The sequence below is a fragment of the Sminthopsis crassicaudata genome, chromosome 3 (genome assembly GCF_048593235.1).
Source record: "Sminthopsis crassicaudata isolate SCR6 chromosome 3, ASM4859323v1, whole genome shotgun sequence".
Lineage (NCBI taxonomy): Eukaryota > Metazoa > Chordata > Mammalia > Dasyuromorphia > Dasyuridae > Sminthopsis > Sminthopsis crassicaudata.
In genome coordinates, this window is record NC_133619.1 from 529,868,321 (window position 1) to 529,892,097 (window position 23,777).

Sequence of the window (23,777 nt, forward strand, 5' to 3'; positions counted from 1 at the left end):
ATAAAGTATCCTTGTGAGCATAAATTTATCTCATGTTTCAAGGGCAGTAGTATTAAAGGTTATTTCCAATTAGTGGGTAAGTGGCGTTATGTAATCAAAATGTATAATTAGAAAGCTTTTCGAAGATTTGGGTCATTGGTGGGTCACAGATTGTGTACTGTGTTTTACATTTGGATACTGAGCCACTTCCATTTTTTTAAAAGGAACATTTTGTGCTTTTCTGATCTTTATGTCATAGCATCAGTGTTGCTGGGCCAAATTGATGTGGGTTCTTTTTCAAAAGAAATATCCTCTATGTAAAAGTGAGTCATTCTTATATAAGTCTGCTTATAGATTTCAAAGAATATATTCCTGTTTCTAGAATTGCCTATGAAAATGATAATAAGTTTAAAATCAACATATGTGACTGAAATCACCCAGAAGCTAAAGAAACCCTTACAAATTGCCATGTTTTCAATGAAGTGGGATTTTGATAAGGAGTTTTTTTTTTTTTAATTTTCTACATGATACATCAATAGTTAAAATTATGATATACCAATCAGAGATCTGCTGATGTTTTAGTATGACAGAAATGTATGATTTATCATGAGATAAGTTTTTAGGAGAAAGTATGTCATCTAAGAGTTTGTGTTTCATGGGGTTAGATCAAGATTTAATATCTGACATAGGAATGATAGCAAGAAAGTAAAGGGCCTTTTTTAGACCTTCATTTGGTGAAACCATAGTTATTGAGCGATTTAATTCACTAAACATTTATTAAATATCTGCTCTGTGCCACGTGATGGGCATACAAATAAGATAAAGAAACAGTTCCTTCTCTAAAGAAACTTATAATTTAATGAAGGAAGATAATATAAAGAAGCTGGCAAGTTGGGGGGTGGGAGTTAAACTTGGATGTATAAGGCTCCTACTCAGTGTAAGACCCAGTTCTAGGTGTTGTGGTTATAAAGACAAATGAAGTAATGTTTATCCTCAATAAACTTGTAGAGATTGATCAAAAATTGAAGTAAGATTGTTCTTGCTGAAGCCATGTTGTCTCTTTGAATCATCACTTCCTGTTCTAGATACTAATTATTCTTTTAGTAAAACATTGTAGAACTTTGCTAGTATTCAAAGTCAAACTCAACTATTTTAGAGTTTGTATACTCCATTTTTTTTTCCTTTGGTTAGTCTCCAAAATGTTCATATCATTTTCAGCAATCAACTATTTCGTCCCTTCCATGAAGAATTACATATAGAATAAAATTCATTCTTGTTGTTTCCTTTACCTTTTCAAGGATGAATTATTACTTAGTCAAATCAAGACCTTATAAGTTTCAACTCAGATAATAATTTATCTGTTAGTAAATGGATAAATGTATTAAATTCAAATTTACCTTATGAAAGCTATCAAATTTTTAGACATAAAAAATCTGAAACAACATTCATATTAACACCTTTGTAATTAGATATTCATACAATTCTTTGTAAGAGAGACCGAAGAAAGAACTATAGATGATACCTGGATAGCTGAAGTTCCCACATCACTACTTTTTTCATTCTTTGCCAGAATTCTCTTCCTTCCCAGTTTCTTAAGGGTATCTATACATTTATGACTATGATCTGTAGAGCATTTCATTGAAAATATCTTATGTTAGTATCTTCATTATCTTCACTTAGATTCTTTCTTCTATACCTCTCTCCTGTTGTTCTTAATAATTCCCTACATTAGAACTTACTTTCTTGAAATACAAGAATCTACCTCCTCTTTTTAATTTCTCTTTTCATTTTTCTCAGTTTGATTGAAGCAGCACCTAAACAGTGACTAGGACTAGATAATAAATAAGACTGAGAGTAGCCTCTTTTACCTAGTTAAAAACAAACAAACAAACAAACAAAAAAAACAATCTGTGAAGGAAAGACTCTGAGGGGTTTCTGGCCAAAACTGAGACAATTGCTATTTATATTCATTGTAAGTCAGTCTGAGCCCAACCAATGACCTAGTGGATCTTGGCCTAGGGCCAAGATGTCCAGGACCATCTCTATTAACCCTGATCTATATCTTGCCACTGTACTCAGCTGACTCTGAAGGAGTAAATGAGAATGATGACTTTACACAGTTCTCCTTCATTTAAATTCAATTTACTTTTATGTTATGGTGTCTACCTCCCTGATTACATGGTCCTCTTCAAGAACAAAGGACAAACAATAATCTTGTTTCATTTGAATAAGACACCTTTCCGGAACTTTTACAGAACCTTTCCAGATCCATACCTATGTATGGGTCTCTTCTCACCAGATTTAAATTCTATCCATGAGATCAAATTTCTCTTTGCTTTAAGATAACTGTCTTGTTTTTCATACTTTTATCATAATGATTTAAAGGCTTTGACTCAACCTGCAATAATGGACAATATTGAATACTGAGTTGCTTATAATTGAATTTTATCATTATAAACAAGATAGTTGTTGTTAATCCTGAGCAGTATCATTCCTAGATAAAATTTTGAAGTAGGTGGAGTTTGCCAGGTATCCCTCCTGCCAGGGATTCTGTTCATTTCAGTATGGATCAAGGCATCATAATGGCTAAAAGGGAAAAAGAAATTATAAAGAGGTAGAATTTTGGCCTGATGAGGAATGAGTATATATGGTGTGGTGGAACTTGTGGGCTTTTTGGCCTTCTGGCCTTCTGCACCTTTATAATTAAATCAGTTAGATGGTTGTCTACTCCTATTTATAAGGTCAAATCTTACATTGTTTTGGTTTGGGTCACTGGAGTTTTTGTGGAAATTCTTTCCCCTTTTATACACTGTGCTACTTTGCTAAACTAATGTTAGATGCCTAAAGCCCTGAGAATTTAGGTGATCTAACTTATTTCACATAACTAGAATATGTCAGAGTTAGGATTTGAATCCAGGTTTTCTTGACCTCACAGTGTCTTTCTGTTGATTCTTAATACCTTTTCAAATGTTATGCTTTAGTTTCCCTGCCTCAGTTTCCCTAAATTATAATACCTCAGTTTCCCTGCCTGTTTCCCGAATTGTTCTGCTTCATTTTCTCTGGTGGCAACCCCCTCCTTCCTGGCCATTAGGACTGAGATATTTAGGGCTGCAGAGTTCTGGTCACTCTGACATTCTAAAGAGTCATAAAACTCGTGATGGCTTATCTCAAATACTCAGGTATCTCCTGAGACCAAACTTCCTGTCTCCTGCTAGACCATCTTCTAGACCCCCAACCTGTCAGAATTAAAAAGTTATAGTCCTTCTGAAATTTCTACTCATCTAGTGCTCTGCTTCTTCCTTGCCTTTGTTTCCCTGATAGCGGGAGTCCTATAAAAGTTTCTGGAATTACTTGCTCGTTGCTGGATGCTTTGAGACAAGAGTCCCATTCATCCATCTGGGGGTCAAACATGGGTCTTGTTTAGCTGCTAGACCAAATTTTCATCTATTAAAATTTTTAAACTCCCTAATTTCTGTCTTTTCTCAGTTTCTCTGGCATTACACAAATAAAACTATATAATGCATCTTCCTTTGGTTGGTAAATAAATATATCTTTTTCTTGGGTTCATTTCTCACTATAATATGCCACGCAAGTACTGTCATAAACTTTGTACTACAAATGACAAAGATATTTGATTAAAAATGTATAGGTTGAGAATAACTTCGTATTCCCTGGATTAAAATAAATGAAATCAACAACTTCAGTTTCATTTGTTGTTATGGAAGGACTTCATATACTTTGACTATCTTAAAAATGTAAAGCTTTTTGTTTTTATTATAAAAGCTAGTGTAGGAGAGTTACTACTGAAAAAATATTAATACATTATTAATAGCATTGCATGTCAAAGTTTTTACAGCAAAAAGTAGAAATTTAAAGTTTTTTATTAGAGCTTTTAATGTCATTCAAAGTCAGTCTTTGTAATCAAGATTACTAGTATTCTGAAATCACGAGAAATATGCATGCTTTTGATTTGATTTTTTTCTTAATTAAAAGCTACTTAAAAATGTGAACCCTGTTCTATAAGATTTTGCACTGTTCCAGAAAGTTATAATTGCCACAGAATATCTCCCAAATATATTGTGTTTCACATTGAGTATATTTTAATTAAAGTTGGACAAGAAAATATTAAAAGGGAGATGAAGTTACAGAGGCAGTCATAATGGCATGGTATGCATAAGCTTGACCAAAAGATTTCACCAAATATTTATTAATTACTTAATATTTATGAAATGTTAAGTATTGGAGAAAATGCAAAAATAAATAAGATAAACTCCACCTCAGATTGTTTTATCAACCACTACATTTTATTAAGCATCTATAGTTATCTTTCCACTTCACAGGAGTTAGGAGCATGTTGTCCCCATGACTATAAAATTTCTTTGGCCCTCTCTTTGTACCAGGAAAGGGGTGGATTAGGGACGGCCTTTCATACCTTTTCTTTTGAGTCACAATTATTCTTTATAATTTTGCAATATCCATTGTGTGTGTGTGTGTGTGTGTGTGTGGGTAATATTTGCATTGTTGTCATCATGATATATATTATTTTTTTTTGGCTTTGCTTAATTCACTGCATCAGTTCATGCATATCTTTCCATGCTTCTTTGTAGTCATTCCATACATAATTTCTTATAGCCCAGTAATAATACATTACATAATTTGTTTTGTCATTCCCCAATCTGTGGACACCTAATTTGTTTCTAAATGTTATGTAAAATATTTATTGTATATGGCAACTTTCTTCTTTTTTTTTTTTTAATTTTTCATTATAATTTTAATGTTTACTCAATGTATACATCCCATCTTAGAACCTTTTGCTACAATTAAAGTTAATATGACAATTTTTGGAAAATTTTATTCTTCTAGTAGAGGTAACCCTCTTATTTTATTTTTATTAATTTTATAATTATAAATTTTTTGACAGTATATATGCATGAGTAATTTTTTTATAACATTATCCCTTGTATTCATTTTTCCAAATTTTCCCCTCCCTCCCTCCACTCCCTCCCCTAGATGACAGGCAATCCCATACATTTTACATGTGTTATAGTATAACCTAGATACAATATATGTGTGTAAATCCAATTTTCTTGTTGCATGTTAAGTATTGGATTCCGAAGGTATAAATAACCTGGATAGATAGACAGTAGTGCTAATATTTTACATTCAGTTCCCAGTGTTCCTTCTCTGGGTGTAGTTGTTTCTGTCCATCATTGATCAACTGGAAGTGAGTTGGATCTTCTTTATGTTGAAGATATCCACTTCCATCAGAATACATCCTCATACAGTATTGTTGTTGAAGTGTATAGTGATCTTCTGGTTCTGCTCATTTCACTCAGCATCAGTTCATGGAAGCGACTTTCTTCTTATCAAATAAGTAATTCTTTCATGGGTAGTTTTTATTTCCTGCTTTATTCAATATTGTATTATTGAATACCATTGTTTCTATTCTGCCTTGCCTAGGCTGTTCTTTTGATCTCCTTCTCCATTTTTTGACTCACACCAGAAGTTGTTGATGATGATTGCTTCTTTGTAATATAGTTTGAGACATCGAATTACTATTATTCTCCCTTAGTTACTATCTTTTGTTATCATTTCTTTGCCCTTCATTTTGCCTTTAATTTCTATCTGTTGTCTTACTGCTGTTTCTAGCATTTACTAACTGTCAGATTGTAATATGGAGAGTAAGTATACTTACTTTTGTTCCATATTTATTGTAAAAGTTTCTAATGTATTTTCATTACATGATGCTTGTTTTTGGTTTTTGTTAGTTTATTTTTTAATATTAAAAAAGTCCTTTTGTGCCTATACTTTGTAGGGTTTTTAGCATATGTGAGTATTGTCCTTTGTCAGAAGCTTTTTCTGCATCTATTTAGATAATCATGTAGTTTGGGATATTTTTAGTTTTTATGTTATTAATTATCTTGATTGTTTCTCCTTTACTCCATTTTTGCACTTGTATTATGACTTGATCACAATGAATGATTTCTTGGATAAATTACAGTAGTGTGATTGAATTTTGTTTAAAATTTTTGAACTAATATTCATTTGCAGTATTAATCTGTAGTTTTCCTTTTGTATTTTGTCCTTCCCTTATTTAGGTATTAGGACCGTATTTGTCTCATAAAAGTATTCTGGTAGCATGCTTTTCCTTTTCAGTTTTTGAAAATGGTTTGTGACAAATTTACAAGAGCTTTCTCCTTGCTAAAAGGCACTTTTATTTAAGAGAAGGGATTACAGACTAAATGAAGAAGTAAAATAGGCACCAGAAGTTATAAGATGTAGACCTGGGAGTGCAATAGATTTGAGAGAGCATAATTATAAGGCATATTTTAAAAATAGCACAATAAAAATTTGGTTATGGTTCATTCAATCTTAAAAAATCAAGTCAGGCATCTATCACAGATTAGAAAACATGAAAATAGCTTCATGGACTGAAGCAATTATAATGAAGAGTCATAATTGAATGAGCAGCTTACATTTTGAAATAGACAGCTTCTAAGGTCTCTAGGAAGCAGAGATAGTAGAACCAGGGAGGGGCTTATTGAGAAGGATCTAGGAAGAGCTGGGTAGAATCTGCTTGGCTGACCAGATCTCAGATCTATATAAAGATATGCTAGTTAAAATCTCAAAGCTAAGTGGCTCAGTGGATAGAGCACTGATCCTGAAATCAGGAGGACCTGAATTCAACCCTGGCCTCAAACACTGAACCCGTTCTAGCTGTGGGATCCTGAGCAAGTCACTTAACCCCAATTTCCTTGCAATAGAGCAAAAGGGAAAGAGAGAGGAAATGATTAGGTATCTAGTTCACTTTAGGTAAGACTAAATGTAAACTATCCCTGAAAGATAATATCATTGTTTAAAGCTTTTTCTGTCTCTATTATCTGTGTCATTCTTGCTCTATTCCTCATTCATCCATCCATGAAGAAAAAGGAGAATTTTGTAATTTTTGTCTGATTCCATTATTTGACAACTATCACACTTAGCCTAGGGAATATATTGGGTTTGTAAATATGTCTGAGAAGTGTGGGGGTAGTGTCTGTTCCAATTTGGGGGAAAGATTTATTTTAATCTTAAAATATAAATTTGAAATACTGGCATAGGCAGTATCATGTACAAAGTCATAAACGTTTATTTCATCAAGTAAGTTTGTACTTTTTACTCATATAGTATCTTTTGTAGACATTGTGAAGTTCCCTATGAACTGAGCTCTTATACATTTATAGTTGATTGCCAATATTTTCTTTTTTGAGTGCACCACGTGCTATTGTTGTTTCTTTAGCTACAAGGTTTCTTTGTTAGAATACAATAAAATTTCAAACATTCTATATTTTTTATTTATACGTTAACATAATTTTCTTTGTGTTTCCAGCTTAGAGAAAAAACCGATAAAGAATATTACAGTTTGGATGACATGTTTGTCTCAAAAGCAGCCAACAAGAAGTGTTTTGGTGGTGATGAAGAGAAACAGAAGAAAAAAGCAATCTCAGAGCATCAAAAGCTTGCTGCACAAATGGAGAAGTGTCCATATTGTTTTGATAGTTCTCAGCTTCCCAAACACCTTATTGTTGCAATAGGTATTAAGGTATGAAAACAGAAAACTTGCTGAATCAGAAAGAGAGATTTATTATTTTTTAAAATTTTCATAGTTTTGTATTTTATTTCATTTCTTGAATAGAAATAGAGAAGTTTGGAAGAAATGTGAATTTTGTGGGAAAGGTAATGAGTTCTCTTATAAAAAAAATTTGTTTTTGAGATGCTTATAGGTCATCCACTTTAAAATGTCTTAACAGGCATTTAATTTTTATAGCTAGACTTCAAGAATAAAACTAATGCTGGATATATTTATTACATATACTTGAATTTTAGCTGCTCTTATGGTAATTGAACCCATGTGAGGAGTTATTGTTTAGTTGTTTAAGTCATGTCCCAACTTTTTGTAACCTCATTTGGGATTTTCTTCATCAATAGTGTCAAATGCTGCAGAAGAGATCAAGAAAGATAAGATGAAACAAAAGATTAGATTTTGTAAGAAAGAGATTATTGGTAATTTAGGAGTAAAGAATTTTAATTGAGTGATGAGGTTGAAAGATTATAAACAGTTGAAAAGTAGAGAGTGGAAATAGGACAATGAGTATAGAGATGGTTTTTTTTTTTCTTTTTTTAGGAATTTGACTGTGAAATGGAAATATAGATTGATAACTTGAGGGAGGAAGATAGGGTCAAATGAGTTTTTTTTTTTTTTTTTTTTTTTTTTTTTTTTTTTTTTTGCTGAGGCAATTGAGGTTAAGTGACTTGCCCAGGGTCACAGAGCTAGGAAATGTTAAGTGCCTGAGACTAGATTTGAACTCAGGTCCTCCTGATTTCAGAGTTGGTGCTCTATCCTTTGTGCCACCTAGCTGGCCAAACAAAAGATTTTTAAGAATAGGACAAGGCATGAGACGTAACTTGGAAGAGATTGAAGGGTGTGTGTGTGTGGGGGGGGGAGGGAGGGAGGGAGAGAGAGAGAGACAGAGAGAGAGAGAGAGAGAGAGAGAGAGAGAGAGAGAGAGAGAGAGAGAGAGAGAGAGAGAGAGAGAATATCAAGAGAAAATGAGGAGGGATGAAATTGTTTGTACAAGTAGAGGGATTAGCTATGTGGAACAGATAGACCATCTCTTCCTTGGAGACTGGAATGAAGGAGGAGAAAATGGAAGGTTAAGCAATATAGAAGAAGTTCAGAATGAATTATTTCTAGTGGGTGGTGTGGGAGGAGGAGACATTTGGAATAGGTGTTATTTAAAGTTTGGTAGTTGAGGCAGTAGATAGTAATATTTGACTGACATGTAAAGATCAGTTTGTCATTCCCCCCCCCCCCCCCCCCATTGAATCTGAATCCAGTACTTCAACATTTGAAAATAAATTGCATTTGGAATTGTGCTTAAAAAGTGACTAAAATTTCCATATGCTTTAATCCAGATATTGCTTTGGAATGTACTTTAAAGGGGTAAAAGACAGAAAGGTCCTATATACATTAAGGTCTTCATCAGAGAACTTTGTATAGTAGCAAAGAACTAGAAACAAAGTATAGATACAGTTTGATTGGAAAATGACTAAACAATGACACTTTGGATAAGAGTTGAAGAGAATATATTTTGAATTAAATATAATATCAAGAGATGTCAATTTAAAAAGGGAAATAACTTGTAGTAACATTTCATTTTTAGAACTTAATTTTTTTCTCTCCCTAGGTTTACTTATGCTTGCCAAATTGTCAATCACTTACTGAAGGGCATTGCCTGATAGTACCATTGCAGCACCATACAGCAGCTACTCTATTGGATGAAGACATTTGGGAAGAAATCCAGGTTAGTTTCTCTACCTTAGTTATACTTACATACCTATTAAATAACTCTTTAAAAAAATTGTAAAATCAGTTCAGAAACATAGACTTTTATAATCATTTGTCAGAATAGCTTTTTTGTGAATTTACAACTTATTCTCTCTCTCTCTCTCTCTCTCTCTCTCTCTCTCTCTCTCTCTCTCTCTCTCTATATATATATATATATATATATATATATATATATATATATATATATATATATATATATATATAAACATAAACACATAATAATTTGTGCCCTGTTCCAATTGCTATGTAACTTTTAAGTTCTTGTGCCTCAGCTTCTTCATCTATAAATTGTGGTAATAGTCAGTGCCTTAGGAAAACATGTCAGGAGGATAAATACTATGACTTAGTATTTTAGCAATATGCAAATATTTGATTGTTGGGTTACTTTCTATAATTTATATTGACTCTCCTAGTCATCAAATCCTTGATTTGACTTCAAATCTACAAGCAAGGGGAAATGTGCTGAAATAGGTAACTGGGAAAATGTAAATTGAGTTTTTTCTGTTTAGGTTTTAGATTTGCTAGAAAACAGAAGTAGATGAAAAGTAATTGATTAGAAGAAAGGGTATTGTTCACAAATACATGCTGATCTGTGTAAAACTCTTCTTAGAAGAAAAACAACAGAATTATGCTGAAGTATTAATATTTTAATCCAGAGGGCAATTTATATCCATTAACATTTCATAAAATTTCTAATTAATAAATTTGTGTTTTGCATTAAATGAAAAATTACCACATTTGTAATGTTAGCCTTTGATTGCAAGATACTTCCTTGTGTATTCTAAATACAATTTTGTGTTCCAGATTTATAAAGTACAAAAAGTCCAGGAAGCCAAAACATTTATATGTAAATATAGTTGATGAAGAGCAACTGTTTTTAAAAAGTAGATCATAAATTTTGAGCTGGAAGGAACCTTAGAGACTATTGACATTAATCACTTCATTTTACAGATAAAGAAATTGAGGCCTAGAGAGATAGTAAATTTCTGAGGTAGCATTTGAGCCCAAATTTAGTGCAGTATAAATGTATATAAAAAAAGTAAAATAGTCTCTGTTCTCAAGAAGTTTTAATCCTTTGGGAAATATAAGATTTAGCTTATTGCGCTACCAAGAGAAGGCATTTATTAAGTGCTGGACATTATTATGCAAAATTCTGCAATACTGAAAAACAAAAAAAGATTCTGTCATTTTTAAGACATTTAGATTATAACAGGAGAGTTGACAAGTACATATGTTATAATGTAAAATATTCAAATTAAATATAAATAAATATAAAATATGGCATAGCTGGTTCTGGAGTTGCATCTTGAAAAAAGAGGAATTCTTTGAGGTTTTATGAGGAAAGAGTTATTTCAGGCCTGAAATAGTGGATAGTTAAATAAACTAGAAAAAGAAATGCAAATAACACAGAGAGAGCTGGATAACACTATGAAAGGGAATATATTAATTACTAAATTGAAAATGGATGAATGAAGAGACCTTTTTTATTAAATATTTATTATCTGGCTTTGTGCCAAGCAATAAGAATGGAAGCATAAAAAGAAAGACAGAATTTGACCTCAATGAACTAACATTCTAATAGGAGAAAATTGCACATATGAATTTTGGACTGCTAAATACGAGGGACAAAGAATGGAACCATAGGGCAATTGATTGAACTTTCTAAAATGAACGCTGATTGTATTACTGTTCCTAGACCAGGAAAGAGGCAAGAAGCGGAGTGGAATTGGAATGGCATTAATGTCATCACATGACTGCAGGTTGGTGAGTCCGAGCAGTCTTAACTCTTACCAGTCAGGAGGAATGAGTCCCATGTGAACTGGGAAAAGGCAAGCAGGAATGACTTGAAGATGTTTGAAGGTCAGCAGGAGAAAGGAACTTAAAATGGTGTTTAGATAGATTCAGTTCATTAAAGTTGTATTAAATATGTTCTATGAAATGCAAAGTACTACTGTAAACAGTAAGGGTATGAGATGAAAAAATGATGAGGTAGTTTTCTCTAAGTGATTTTCAATCTTAGGGAGAGAAGGAGGTCTTTATCTGAAGAATTATTTTTACAAGATTCTACAATTTTTCCTTAAGAAGGATTTTAGTTTACATACAATGTTAAAACAAAAAAAAAACATTGAAACTATAAAATATTTTTAACCTATGTGTGTGTTATATATGACAGGACAATTAAAAGTATCATTGAAATAATAATAGTTAAAAGAAGCAAAAAAAATGTACAAGCTACTTGGCATAACTATAAATAGAACTTTGAAATTATAGGAAGCTGAGGCAAAAAGGTAAAGAAAATTGGTTATGGAATTGTCGTTATCATTATCTAATAAGGAGAATAAAAATTGCCAAAAGAAACAAACTTTTTCTAGGCTCTCAACACTAAGAATTTTATTTTCATTAATTTCATATAAGAGGAATGGAGTGGCATAATAGACAAAAGTCTGTAATTAAATGCCTGAGGAGAGAAATTGGGTGATAAGACAGAAATCACAGCAAGCAATTTAGATTTGACATAAAATTTGAAGATCTATAGACATTAATATAGATCAATTTGCTAAATATCTTCATTGGAGATTATAAATATAGTGATCCCTCTGGAATGACTTAGGTATTTTAACCAATGGAATGAGAATGAATCAAATGACCTTGAAGTTTTTGCTCTACAGTTCTGTAACCTGAAAAGAAAATACACAATGTAGCTCTAGAATAGGAAGTCTGGAAAAGGGGGGAAAGCAAATTAAAGTTTTTTGAAGATAGAAAAAGAACAATTGGGGAGCCATACACATATTTAATAATTGCTTTATCTCATTTTTTTTACTAGGGTGATTTTCAAAATTAATTTTTTTTACTAGTTTTAAACTTCTGCCTTTCTTCTTCATAACACTGCCTTTTCAACCAAGGGCTTATTTTTGTTCCTACTTCTAAAAGAGAATGAAAGACACAGCATGGGTAAAATTGCTGCTGAGTTATTTCAAGACCACATAATGACCCAAAAAAAAAAAAAAATCAGGAGAGAAAATTTTTTTGTTATCTAAATACTTGACAACTGAATAGGAGACTCATGTACCCCTGTATTGAAAATGTGAAAATTGTAGGACTTGAAAAGACACACTATACTAATCATTTCTGCATGCTGATATAGAGATTATAAAGAAGCATTAAAAAGGAAAATTTTGGCTGGACTTTATAGATTTCAGTCTCTTATTGAAATTGTTTTTCCATTGTCAGAATTAAAGGGCAGAATTTTTTTTAAGATACCCACAGCCAAGCAAGAAAAAGGATGTGGACAAATGCTTTTGATATGAAAATTTATATTTTTTTCCAGTAGCGAATGCTAGTAACAGTAAGTAATTAAGGTAGACACGACTCATTATGAAAAGATTGCTTCATAGAATGACTTTGGAGCTTTCTTGGAGGATCTGGGTAGGGTAGTGATGGTGGTGGGGTAAATTATCTTTGAAGAAATGTGTCATAGGACCAAGTATTGGCTAAATAAACTTGTAAAAGGAACTTCAGAGACAATTTTTTCCAACCCCTACATTTTACAGAAGAGGAATTTGGGCCCAGAAAAGTTAAGTGGCTTCCCCCAGGGCCTAAAGCTATGAAATTGCAGAGCCACGATTTAAACTCAGGTTCTCTGATTCCAAACCCAACATTCTTTCCACACAGAAAAAAAAAAAAAATTGAAATTATTGTAAGAATATGAAAAGTATTTTGTTCTTGTCCTTGTCACTTAGTGTGACCCAGTCATTTAGTCTCTTTATTGCTTTCTCATTTCTACTACAAGAATATTAATATTGGCCTTGCATATCTCACAGAATCTTTGTGAAGCTCAATGAAGATGATGCATATCACTTTATGGATTGTGAAATTAAGATGTCTAATAACAACAATTAAAAAAATCTTTTTTTAAGTATTTGTTATGGACATTGACAAAAATGGAAGGCCCTCTTTTCTGGGGACTCATTATTACATTCTTCAGAGGGTGATAAGATATACTATATACACAGAAAAGTATAAGGCAAGATAAATTAAGGAAGGAGAGAATTCTCATAATTATAAGCATAAGGAGAGACTTTGTGTAGGAAGGGTACATGAGCTGAACTTGAAGGAAGCAAAGGATTCTAAGAATCAGGTGTGGAGGGTATGAAAGTCTAGAAAAGGAAGGAGGGAAAGCCAAATAATGACAAAATGATGGAAAGAAATCTATTTTGGGAAAAATTTCAGAAAGTGAAAATCTTAAAAACCAAAATAAGTGATGGGAATAAAAGAAATGTCTACTTAACTGAGAAGGAAAATAGAAGAATTAAAAAAAACCAAAAAAACAAACAAACAAAAAAAACTAGGCCAAAGGAAGAAGTAGAAAGGAATTAATAAATTAAGAAAAACCTTAATAGGAAAATGTATAATAAATGGAATGAGGAAGGTGACACTTGAAAGTGAGAAGAAAAGAATCATTTGGCATTTGGTTAGACTAAATTAGTCTAACTAGACTAGATTAAAGATTAGATTAGACTAAAATAACTGAAGATACAAAGTACTGTTTTTTTTTTTTTGTTTGTTTGTTTTTTTTAAAGTGGGAGATAGAGGAAAATATCCTATTTTGAGAAAAAAGTATTGGAAAGAAATGGAAGAAAATATAAACCCAACTCATGATTTTTATGTGTGAATGGACGAAACAATACGGTGAAATGAAAGCTCAACAGATTACATAAGAAAACAAAACTCTACACCAGAGAAATGCAAAAAAGCAATAATTCTGATTATACTATCAGTTAAAGAAAAAATAGACGTTCACATTATAAAAAGGGATAAGCAAAGAAACTTATGCTAAAAGGAACCATGGAACATAAACTGATACCAGTAATGAGCTTATATGATCCAAATGTATTAGCTTCTAAATTCAGAAAAGAAAAGATTAATAAGCTACAAGAATATATAGACAATAACACAAGAGTAATAGAGCATTTCAATGTCTGAGTTTTGGGTATGTCTATTAGAATGATAAACAAAAATGAAAATATAAGATTTGAATACTTGAGAATCTAAAACAACAAGAAACTTATAAAATCTTATAAATGGGATTGATAAAAATATAATTTTTCTTCTTTTTTTTTTAATTTAAGTTTTTTATTTTCAAAATATATCCAAGGATAGTTTTTCACCATTGACCCTTGCAAAACCTTGTGTTCCCATTTTCCCCCCTTTCCCCCACTCCCTTTCTTAGATGCCAAGTAATCCAATATATGTTAAGCATGGTAAAAATAAAAATATACTTTTTCAATGTATTTAAATGTATTTTAATGTATCAAGAACTTATAAGTAATTGATCACTTTATGGCACAGCAATAGAACTTGTTTAAAAAAATCTGTAAATTATAGTGTAGATGGAATAATCACTTCAGGGAGTATAAACAAAATACATAGATTCAAAATTATTATTAAAATGAAGTCCTCAATAATTAGTGGGTTAAAAAAAATAGAAAAAAGTAGTAATTATGTGAAAGAAAATGATTGGTAAACAACATACCAAAATTTCCAGGATGCAATGAAATCACTTCTTAAAGGAAAAGTATTCCTTTAAACATCCATTAAAATTTTTTTTTGGGGAAAAAAAAAGGATTAATAGAGTGGATATGCAATTCAAAAAATTAGAAAACCAACAAATAACATCTGAAATTAGCACAAAAGAGTTCATGATAAAAATTAGAGGAGAAAGTGTAATTGAAGAAAAATCTAGAAATAATAAATAGCTCTTTCTTTGAAAAGACTAATAAAATTGGATAAATTTTTAGCCAACCTAATTAAAAAGATGACAAAAACCAATAAAATTACAAATAAGATGAGACCACAACAAAACCAGAAGAAATAAAAATATTAGAACCTACATACAGAAAAAGTCACAGTGAGTCATTTACACAGCATTGCTGAACATAGGGAGATGGACAGGGAGGTCTGCAAACATTGGATATTGTGTCTGGGTAGGAGTATACTATAGACAGAACATTCCAGTATCTACAGAGAAGCCGGGTGACAGGTAAAGAGGAAGTGTTAGATATAAACTGGACTACCCTGATACTTGTACTGAGTCACTATGATGGGAACAGGTATAAAATGGCAATTTTGTTTTTCCCTACTCAGTCCTAGATCTAGGACACAATGAGAAATGCACCTGCCCATTGGAGTGGCATTCTGTTCTAAGGAGGGAGGCCCTGGGTGGGATACTGAGAATGGAGGAAGTTCATAAGCCCACCACAGCAGTAGTGTGATTCAGGCTGCAGGCAAAAAGCAAGGTCTCACTTCTAGCAGTTATATCTTCCAGGCTGCAGAGGAATCTCAGATCAAAGAGGATTCATAGTTCTCTCACTGAACCAATAGGGCTTTCCAGCTGTCTGATAGGAACAGATTCTAATGGCAATCTAATCTTTCACACTCAAATCTATTTCAGGATCTCACAGATCTCAGACAAGGACAGGCATCAAACAGACCTTACTGTACTTTAGACCACCTTAAGAGTTCTCAATACTTGATACCCCAAGAAAGTAGCAATAAAATTATCTCATATTTGCTCTCTAAAGTATAGTAGAGTCCAAACTTAACATGTCCATAGTCAGGGAGTAACTGGAAAAGGGCAAAGAGAAAAAGAACCCCACTATAATGAGCCATAATAAATAAAATACAAATGGCAGGGATACTCAGGGGCATCCAGGTGGCTCTGTGGACTCAACTGGATACCTTAAAGAGTTTAAAAAAAAATCCATAAGTGGGAAATATTTTGGAAAAGAAATGAGAGGTGAGGAAGAAAGAACTGGAAAGGGAATTAATAGCTTGGCACAAAAAATAGAAAAACTTGCCCAAGCAACAGACTCCTTGAAAATTAGTAGGCAAATAGTAAAGCAAAGGCTGAAAAAAAAAAAGAAAATGTAAATATTTCATAATAAAAACAACTAACCTGGAAAATGGATTAAGGAGAAAAAATTTAAGATTGGACTATCTGAATGCCATTGCTTCAAAAATCAGAACTCTTAGAACCAGAGGGTAAAGTGGAAATAGGAAAAAATCCACTGATAATCTCCTAAAAGAAACCCCTAATTGAAAACATTAGGAGCATCATGGTCAAAATCCAGATCAAAGAGAAAAAAAAAAACAACAAAAACTGCCTATGAAGCCAAAAAGAAGGAATTCAGGTATTCAAGAGACAGAATCAGGATTTAGCAATCAATACTATAAAATAGTAGAGAACTTATATCTTTTCACTAATTTATTTGTTTCTCACTGGTTCTACTTCATTTCTAGCCTTTTTACGATTCTATCATCCTTTTATTTGAAATCATCTCACAGAATTTCATATTTTGTTCTTAAGCATTGTTTTTGGTTAATCTTCCTTTTCTTCCAATCTTTTTTTCTTCTGAGACATTTGCTTTTATTCAGCAACATTGATGAAACCTACATATGTATCCTCAAAATATTTGAACTTCATAATTATTAGTAATTTTTTTAATATTATAGTGATTATAATGATGATTACATCATGATGATCTTTAGATTGTTTTTCTTTTAATACATGTGTTGTTCTTTATCCTTCTTTCCTTACATTTGACTTGTAGGAAGATAAGAAGAAAACAGTTAATTTTTTTTGATTTGGGCTTCTGATTTCTTTGATGTAGAAACTCCTATCAATCTAGATTATCAATTACTTTGTAATTTATGACCCTGACTGTCTGGAGCACTGAAAGGTTATATGAGCGCAGCTAGGTGGCACAGTGGATAGAGCACCAACCTTGAAGTCAGGAGGACCTGAGTTGAAATCTGGCCTCAGATACTTCACACTTCTTAGCTGTGTGACCCTGGACAAGTCACTTAATCCTAATTGCCTGGGTCGGGGGAAGAAATTTTTTTCAGAGGTGGAATTTGAATCTAGTTTTTCCTCATTAAAAGACTGCTTCAATTGATGTATACCATGACTTTCCTTTTATTTAGCAAATAAGCATCAGTACAGTGGTTGTTCTCTAAAGTCAGGCTTAGACATTTACCAGCTATGTTGCCTCTAAAACCTTAGGGTTGTTGTTAAGGTCAAGTAAAATAATATCTATAAAGGACTTATCATAGTGGCTGGTATATAATAGGTCCTTGATAAATATTTTTTTCTTTCCCTTTTTTTGATAGTTGCTGTGACTAAAAATTCATTGCCTTCTAGCCTACTCATTGAAAAACTTTTCAAGAGTTTATAACAGCTGTTTTTTAGATAACAGGATTTAGTTTACTGCTGGGTCTTTGCTTAAAATCTTTTTAACTTGGCAAGCCTGGAAGAGCTTATGCTTCAGTGACATAGCCTTTGAAAACCCAGGATCCCTTCCATACTAGGATGATGATGAAATCCTTAATGGAATATTTCCTTCATATTCCCTCAGAAATGCCTGTCTAAATATCAGAAAAGAAAAACATTTGGAGAAAGTGAAACTGAGTGTAAAAAGTTAGTGTAAAATGAAATTCCATTAGTCAAATAAATTATATTCTGGCAAAGTATAGGATCTATTTAAAAATGAATAGAGACTTCATATTTAATTAAGAACATTTATATCAAAGAGGAAGTTATAAAAGCAGTATGGCAGAAAAAGGAATCAGGCCAAAATACACTATAAAAACTGAGAATCAGAATAAGTCAATATGCAATATTTATTTTGAGTACAGTATTAAAATTGCAAGATCATACTGGAATGACAAAGCACTTACTAGTATGCATATTATCTAGGGAATGCCAAAATGATCCATTCAAGTCCAGGAAGATCATTGGTGAAAAATTGGGTTCTGTTAAATTATTTTTGTAGATTAAACATTATCTTAATTTTAAACTTTTTTTTTTTTTTTTTTTAACAAAATCTCATCACCTGGTGACAGCTATATTGTGAAAAACTGAAATAGGTACTGAGATTCTTTGAAAAAAAACCATATCTGAGCATTGAGTAAAAAGAACTGAGTAGTCATAGATAGTTGCTCATCTTATGTAAGATTAGGAAGTAGACAATAAGGAAATTGATATTTCTAAGTAGAACAATGGATAATTTAAAATCATAGAAAATTGACAGTTCCACCTACAGTATTTTGGTGCTGTATAGTATATAGTATTTATCAAGTAAATATTTGTTATATGTATGTGTGCTTAGCATTATAATGTATTGTTAACGTAATACTATAATATTTTGGATTTTTAAAAATTCTTCTTTTGGAAATGAGGAAATCTCTGTCATCTGTGCTTTACTGAATGGTCTTTAAAAGTTTCTTTGCTTAAAACATTTAATCATTTTATTTTAGTAATAGGCCTCTCTGAATTTAGCCAAGTTAGATTATCAGACTATCTATGTATGATTTGACTCTAAATTGATATCCATAACCTCTCTTGATTAACAAGTTCTACTGCAATTTTCTCTTATTTCTGTCTTTCAGAATTAACTCATTTACATGTGTTGATGAATTACTAGAAGTGCAAAACATAGCCCTTCCTCTGAAAGAAATTGTCATAGAGATAAGACTTAATACATATAAAAATATGATTGACAGTAGAAGACTATACCTAAGTCTCAAATGAATTTTCTTGATGGTTCTGTAGAAGAGGTCATTATGGATGAGCATGTCAAGTCAGGGCTTCACAGAAGAAATGGGACATAATCTGAGGTGGCCTTAAACATTTGATCAGATTGAGATCGAGATAGAGAAAGAGCCCAAATAAAGGAATTGAATCAGGATGGTTCAAGGTGAGATAAGAGTACAGAGAATGGATCAATCTGTGGAGATGTTGAACTCAAAAGTGGAACTTAAAGTTGGAAAGACAGATTGAAATCTGATTGTAGAGGGTATTAAAAATTAGTGGCAGTATTTAGACAGTGTTACTCTACTCCTTTCGCCTTCTGTATTAATAGGCACATCAACTTACATTTTATGTATTATTTTCTTTGGTAGAGGCTCTGTAGGTCACTTATAAATTTCTTTTTCTGCCTATAAGTAAGCTAGGTAGAGCAGTGGATGAATGGAGTGTTAAACATGTAGTCAAGAACATTTGAGTTTGAATATATTCTTAGATACTTAACTAGTTGTGTGAGTCTGGGTAAGTTACTTAACTTCCTTTAACTTCAGGTTTCTTCATCTATAAAATGAGAGTAGAGACAGCTAGATGGCACAGTAGATAGAGTACCAGTTCTGGAGTCAGGAGGACCTGAGTTCAAATCTGGTCTCAGACACTCCCTAGCTGTGTGACCCTGGGCAAGTCACTTGACCCCAATTGCCTCAGCAAAAATAAATAAATAAATAAAACAAAATGAGAGTAACAGCACAGGGTTATGAGGATCAGATGAGGTAACACATGTAAATCACTTTATAAAATATTTGCCATTATTTTACTTGTTAACTTTGAACCACCCTATTCTTTATCATTCTCAGTAACTTTTGTGGATGATGAATCCTTAAGAATTTATTAATCACCTACTATCTTCTGGGGACACAAATAAAAAAGTGATATTCTCTCTGCTCACAAGGAGATTTCAGTCTAATTTGCAGAGGCAGGTCCTGCATTTTTTCAACTTGCTTTGCATATTGTCTAATAGTACTTTTAAAAGATTCTTTGGTCATTAATTTATATAAACCTCCACTTGGTTTTTTTTTTGAATCCAAACTTTTAAAAATAATCTAGAAAAACTACTTACAAATTTGATGGCTTAAATAATTCTTCTACTATAATAAGCTATTTTAAAGTACTTTTTTGTTTCTAAAACAGTTGTTTTCAAAGAATGACCTTGGAAACTGATGACATGTAAGATTCTTTTGCAAGTCATCTGATCCAGAAAGATTGTTCTGAAGTTAGAGAACTTAAATTAAAATTCTAATGAGTTACTTATTACCTGGACAAATTACTTGTTTTGCAGAGTGTAAATTTTCACTAAAGGGTGCAAAAACCCCCAACATTTAAAATGTTCATAACAATTACATCCTTTATTCAGGGAGAAGATCTATAATTTTTAAGTGGTAAAAGATTTTGAGAGAGCAGCTTATAGAAGCTTTCTTTTGATATAGTGATTCTTAGATCAGAAACTTCTATGAAAGTCTGTTAACTGCTATGAACTTGTGAAAGGCTACACGGAGAGGAAATTGGAGCATTATTTGTATATCATCAGCATAGAATCAAAGGTTTATATGTAACCTTATTTTGGGGCCCATTCTGGATCCTCCAGTGGTTTAAACAATGTTATTAAAGCATTGTCAAGCAACAAATATTTATTAAGCACCTACTATATGCTTGGCAATGTGATAGTTACTGCAAATGCAAGTGCAAAGAATGAAACAGTCCTGATTCTTAAATGATTTACATTCTAATGGAGGAGAAAAGTACATATATAAAATTATGTGCAATATAAATATGAAGTAAATAAATGGGAAAATAGTTCAATACCAGATATTTTGGGAAGGAGGCTAGTAGAAGTTGGGAAATCAAGCAAGGATCCATGCAGAATATGGTGCCAATAGCTTCAAATACTGTTTAAATTTTTTTCTTCCAATTTTGACTAGCTAACCTCCAAAGCAAACTGTTGGTTACATGACAGTTTTCTATCTTGGAGGCACCTAACTAGGTCTCTCGGCCTCTTTCTTATTGTATTCTGCTATTTCTTAGAGTATAAGGTTAAGGTCCTTAATTTTTCTTGAAATAATTTCTTGCCAAAACCTTAATGTTAAGAAAATTATCCTTAGCTTCGAAGATTTTAAATAGAAATCTAAAATCCAACTATTTTTTGCCACTTTTCTTTTTGTTTTTTTTCTGGTTTGAGATAATCTAGCAGATAGCACAGGAAGATGAGAATTGCTGTGGTTTGTAACTCGAGTTATGAGACCTTAAGGAAACTACTTGTTGACCTGCTGACAATGGGAAGCAACTAATTGGCTTTTCAAAATAAATGAGTCCTAACCACTTCTGACTCGCGTGGGCATAAATGATTGAATGAGAAAGAAAATAGAAAGTATTGTTAAAGATGTGAAGCCTTGGACAAGAAATTTAAGACCATAGGAATGCAAGTAACATTATCCTTATTTCATTTCTTGAAATCAAAAACAGCCAAGAGGAAAAATTGATTAGGAAGTGAACAATGTTGGCCAAGTAGATGACATTAGAAAATGGCATTTGAAATTCTTAAAATATAGGAAGACCAGTTTTTCAAACCAGGAATACCTAGCCAAGTCTAAACTAGGAATAGAGTTCATCTAACAGAAGTTTTAAAAATGCATTTATTTTTGGTTGGACAAATCTAATCAAAAGGATTTTTAAATTGAGGAATGGAGGATTGATAAGACATTCAACTTAGTGTGGCTGTCATACATTTTTCATTTAGAGTAACTATAATCTTGAAAAAGAACAGCAATAGAGGCATTCAAAAACTAGAGCCAGTAATTAAACCCAGGATCATAGATATATCTATAAAAATGTCTGAAGTATAGGTAGCAAGCAAGATGAACTAGAAGTCCTTCAAAAACTGGAAAATTGACTTCTTAGGGATCACTGGGACTTGATAGGTTAAAGACCCCCTAACTAAAACGAGACTGTAAGGGCATGCCTTTTTCAAATTAAAAAAGTAGATCAGTGGAGGAGAGGAACATTATATATAATCAGTCCAGCAAGCAAATATATATTACGCACCTTCAAGTTTTGGATATTCACTGAGAGTGGAAAGAGAAATATGAAATAGTCTTTGCTCTCTGGGAGCTTATAGTCTAGCTTGGGAATGTAAAATGAATGAATGTAATAATATAAAACTTTGAAAAAAGGTATTTTTTTTCTTGGGAGGGGGAGATAGGAAGCCACCAGTATCTGAGGTGTAAGGAAAAGCTTCTTAGGTCACTTAAACTGAGCCTAGAAGGAAACTTCAAAGTTAAATATATGAATGAATGAAATGGGTTGTGATGAACAAAGGGAATAATGATTGTAAAGCATTTAGCACAGTATCTGGCAAATAATAAGCATTATATAAATAAATATTAGCTTTCATTATTATTATTAATAAATAAGTAAATTACTTTATTAAGTACTTGTGATGTGCAAAACATTAAAAATACAAATAAATAAGATACACTGTGCTCTTAAGAAGTTCACATTTTAATGGGTTAACGATATTTATAGAAGGCTACAAGTCATATGGAAAAATTCATTGTCCTTATGTCGTAGCAGTAAAGCATATGGTAGTGAATTTTTAAAAATGTCATTTCCACTGATAAAATCATCTTTTTCTTTGAATTGTTTTACATGATAAGGAATTTGGTTACAAGAATTTTCTTTTCTATGCCCTCATTAGTTGTGACTTTAGCAGGAATAGTTATCAGACTATATCTATAGAGGGCTTTCATCCCATGATGATAATTATTGAAGCTGAGCCAGATTAGAACTGGTGGGCTGGGATAAAGGGGTAATGTCATATCTGGAGCTCTTGGGCTTACCTGCCAGTAAGGTAGTGGTGAGGAAGAGTATGGTCCTTTCTTTGTATTGATTACTCTTCTTAGTAATGGTTACAGAGCCCAAATTGAAAGTTGGAGTGATGATCTGGGATCACTTCTGTTCCTGTTGTTGTTTGACTCAGTATCCTGGGCTATGTTCATTGGTGTGTGAGGGGAGATAATAGTATTTTGACTTGTCATTTGGTATCTACTATTTCTAATTAAGAATGCTTTGCTGCTTTAGATATTAGTTCATAGTTGTTAGGGATGTTGGTCTCTTTTCCATGTGAACTGCTTCCCTTCATGTTGGATACAGAGCCTAGACTGGAACCAAGAACAATCACTTAGGTGTGCAGTCACTTTTGCTTGACTTTCTTGGCCTTACCTATCAATAAATAGTAGTTGATCAGTAGTTAGTATTGGTGGCAGCAAGGAAGATTGTCTTTCCCAAAAAAATTACTTCTTTGGCAATAATTATTCTGTAGAAGTGAGGGTAGTGAGAGAGCATGACTGTTCCCAAGGTTAAGATAGAGAAGGAATGTATCATAGGCATGAAGGGCAGATAGTATAGTGGCTAGAGAAGAGATGGAGTGTCATATACAAGGAGTAATAAAGAAGGTAATACTGCCATCTGTAATGTTTGTTGAGGGAATGATAAATAATATGTACAGTAGATTGTAACATATAACATGTAAAGTAGATTGGGACCCATTTGTAAAGGGCTTTTAAAGCCAAAGAAGTTTATGTTTGATTATAAAAGTAGTAGAGAGCCATTGTGGTGTTTATGAATCTAGGAAGTGATATGGTTTGATTTATGCATAAATAAAATCACTTAGCTACAGTGAGGAGGGCAGATTTGATGGGGGACAGTTGAGATTAGAATGACTAATAAAGAGGCTATTATAATAGAATAGGTGAGAGTTTTTAAGGACCTAAACCA

General features: G+C 32.4%; 1 protein-coding gene across 2 annotated transcripts in view; it reads left to right on the forward strand.

Annotated features, from left to right (window-relative positions):
- Positions 1–23,777, forward strand: part of CWF19L2 (CWF19 like cell cycle control factor 2) — a 114,546-nt gene that overhangs the window by 67,064 nt on the left and 23,705 nt on the right. For both annotated transcript variants that reach the window (XM_074304355.1, XM_074304356.1), the window contains exons 13-14: positions 7,349–7,561; positions 9,207–9,323. In XM_074304355.1, the coding sequence (XP_074160456.1) occupies positions 7,349–7,561; positions 9,207–9,323 (330 nt within the window). The remainder of the gene's footprint in view (positions 1–7,348; positions 7,562–9,206; positions 9,324–23,777) is intronic.